This window comes from Spinacia oleracea, chromosome 2, assembly GCF_020520425.1.
Source record: "Spinacia oleracea cultivar Varoflay chromosome 2, BTI_SOV_V1, whole genome shotgun sequence".
In the NCBI taxonomy this organism is placed as follows: Eukaryota; Viridiplantae; Streptophyta; class Magnoliopsida; order Caryophyllales; family Amaranthaceae; genus Spinacia; species Spinacia oleracea.
The window spans coordinates 81,324,037-81,327,276 of NC_079488.1; the positions used below are offsets into that span (position 1 = coordinate 81,324,037).

The following is a 3,240-nucleotide window of genomic DNA, read 5'->3' on the forward strand; positions in this document are numbered from 1 at the left end:
TGTAATGTGCCTAATATTATTTATCGCTTTCATCACCTTTATAAAATTGTTCACCTAATCTACTATACTACTCACGCCTAATAAGATATTCTTTTGACAAATCTGATTATTGTTAACCATCGTTAATAAATCTAAATCACCATCTTGAAGTTGTTTTAGTTAATTATTTGTGCATTAAAACCAACTCAGATTAGTAATGTAGTATAAAACATGTCTCTTTCATTGTCACGTTGAACTGGTAAGGGCCGCCGCGTGGGATAATATCGGACACCGTTATTTGATTCCATTTGTTGTGTAGGTATTGATAGGATCTCTTTTATAAATGTTGTGTGATTTTTAATAAATTAATTAATTTAAGTTTTTTTTAAAAAAAATGTAAACGGTATGTTCCTCAAAAATAGCCTTATCTTCTACAAAACTACACATTCAAATTCCTAGCTCACTACATGAGTAATGAGTGTTAAATTAAACAATAGGACAATTTATTAATTATTAATTAGCTTACAACTATAAAAACATCTCTATGCCTTGGTTTATTCCCCATTGATTTTTTTTCTCTCTTCAAATTTAGCGTTGTGTAATACTGATACACTATGGATCAGCCCTTCAAGTATTGTTTCATGATCGCCTTTCTAATTTCAACCGTCTCTGTAAGATAAATTAGTAACCCATTAAATTTGTTGTAGAAAATTTGAGAACTTGATTGATTAAATTATCGTAATATTCATCCTTGTAGGTTGGTTTTGCACTTGACCACGCGTCTGATGCAGCAACCCAACAATATTTCTGGACAACCATGCTTCCAAACACGCCTATTCCACAACCTTTGCTAGATGCTCTTCTACCCAAGCCAGGTTAATGGTTATTATTATTCAAATTTTACTACTTATTTTTAGGGAAATTCTCAATAGTAGCTTGAATGATCGTCTATTCTTGATGGTATCCCTCCTCACTTTTTTAATTTTCTTAAACATGACATAAATTATGATTTTCGTTAATGTTTCTTTCACGGAATAATATGCAACATTTTTACAGGATGTAGACGAATTTAGATTAAGCACGGCCTTCCGAATTACAATGGCGGATTGACCCAAAAAATTTATGCACATGTAATACTTTAATAAGGCTAAGGGACTACTCCACTTATAGTCATATGGGTTTTAAGGTAAAACCAACCTCCTTGGACTTATAAAGTGGACTTTATCCTTCCTAAACAACACATGTGTGAGTATCTCACATTGATAAATGATGAGTTAAACTTTAATAAGAGTTAGGGTAAGGGTAAGGGATACTCCAATCCCTTTATAGCCTTTTGGTGTTAAGGTGGAACCTCCGGAAATTAGACGAATTTAGATTAAATCGACCTAGACACAGTAGCGGAACTAGCCTTGTGCATGGTGTGTCACATGACACACCATTCCTCGGGAAAAATAACTCTACAAATATAATTAGCGTGCATAAAGTATCACATTTAATCTTCTGCTTCAGTGGACCTGGGTTCGACCATCATGCTTGCTTCTTTTTTGCTACTTTTTTTTAACCTCCCTTATTCACCCCGTATGTCTTGGTCCTTGGGTAGTTTGGTTGTAATATCACATTGTACGGTTGTACCCCTTGTTTTTTCCTTCTCTATTTTATTTTTGCGCTGCAAATCCTTTAAAAAGTAAATAGTTTTATGGTGAACTATGTTTTTCGTATTAAATTATATATACCACGCGTTTAATTTAAACGAATGTATATGATTTTAGGTTACATTAATATGTTTCGGCATATTTTTTTACACAAACTAAAATTGAGGGGGCGTCGAAATAGTGTATTGAATATGACCTACCAAGTTTTAAATCATGGGACTGACTGCATGGCGGTATGACTTGGATATGTATCCCTTGGAAAGAGTACCGAAAGACATACCAATATATATACCATAATACCGATATTACAAGAAATAAAGTGTAAAAATAAAAACCATGTATTATGTGAATTTTCTATGATATTAACTCTGTTTGTATGTTTATTTTTATTTTTATTTAATATGCAGTTAATTGTGACATAATATTCCTAAAATCCTGGATCCGTCACTACCTAGACATATAGAAAGTTGTAGTGAGTTGTGAGTGGTAATCATGTGTTGTCTTTGTTGTAAGTGCAGCACATGAAGATAGTAACAAAGAATATGATGGGCAAGTTCCATTGTCACAGAAGGTGGACGAGTTGGGTTATGAGCCACCAAGCCCTGGGCCGCTTCTGAAGCAAGACACAGCCACCTCCATCTTTATCCTAGAGAAGGATCTAACCCCGGGAGCCAACCTTAAGATTCATTTCACTAAACTATCTCAAGCTGCATATCCCCCATTTCCTAATGGGATCCAATCAATGCCACCCTTCTCTTCTAACAACTTGCCACAACTCCTCCGCTTCTTCTCTGTCAGTTCTACCTCAAAGGCAGCCCTAATTATGAACCAAACTCTAGCACGTTGCGAGCACCCCAACCCTATAAACGGACTAGTACAGTTTTGTGCTACTTCCTTGAAGAAAATGGTGACTTATGTAACTCAAACTCTGAGGGACACCCAAAATATCAGGGCTGTTAGTATGGGTGGAGTCAGAACTGATGCTCTTATGCCCTACAGAATTTTGGGTGTTAACCAAATAATAGCTCAAGACCGGTCTTTGATTGCGTGCCACAGGTTAAGTTTCCCGTATGGGGTGTACTATTGCCACCAGCCAAGGGGTGCAACCACCTTCTCAGTCTCTCTTGTCGGTGTAAATGATGGGGCTAAGCTTGATGCATATGCTATGTGTCACCATCAAACAGCAGACTGGAGTGATGACTATATTGCCTTCAAGGTTCTTGCTGTCAAGCCTGGGAGTACAGTGTGCCATTTTTTCCAGCCTGATAATGTCATATTTTATCGCGCTTCATAGTCATGTAACAACTGTTGTATCACTCCCTAAACATGAAATAAGATTTGCCTTAATGGTATACTTCTTTATGCTATGCTATGCAACGTATACAGCATAAGAAAATCATGTCTGTTGTCTGAGTTAAGAATTGGAAGTAATAAAGTTGTTTGTGACAATACTAAAAACCCTGATACAGAAGAATTTTCGTTACATTTTTTGATCTCTGTTGAACGAGATGAGTTCTGACTCAAAATTGGATCAATCCTAACATCTCATACGTAGCAAGTTGGTCGAATGTTCTCTTTCAAATAATGCAGGCTCGCTAGGGTGATCCCA

General features: G+C 36.2%; 1 protein-coding gene across 1 annotated transcript; it reads left to right on the forward strand.

Moving 5' to 3' along the window:
* The first annotated feature begins 492 nt into the window (after positions 1-492).
* Positions 493-2,993, forward strand: LOC110792265 (BURP domain-containing protein 6-like). The gene is made up of 3 exons (XM_021997081.2): positions 493-650; positions 737-854; positions 2,150-2,993. The coding sequence occupies exons 1-3, from the start codon at positions 594-596 to the stop codon at positions 2,923-2,925; spliced, it is 951 nt and encodes a 316-aa protein (XP_021852773.1). The 5' UTR covers positions 493-593; the 3' UTR covers positions 2,926-2,993.
* The last annotated feature ends 247 nt before the right edge of the window (positions 2,994-3,240 follow it).

Excerpts from the sequence above, each read along its gene's own strand:
- LOC110792265 (XM_021997081.2), top strand. The coding sequence starts at position 594 with ATGGATCAGCCCTTCAAGTATTGTTTCATGATCGCCTTTCTAATTTCA. Across the intron at positions 651-736 it reads TTCTAATTTCAACCGTCTCT|GTTGGTTTTGCACTTGACCA; the intron begins GTAAGATAAATT and ends TCATCCTTGTAG. Across the intron at positions 855-2,149 it reads TGCTCTTCTACCCAAGCCAG|CACATGAAGATAGTAACAAA; the intron begins GTTAATGGTTAT and ends TTGTAAGTGCAG.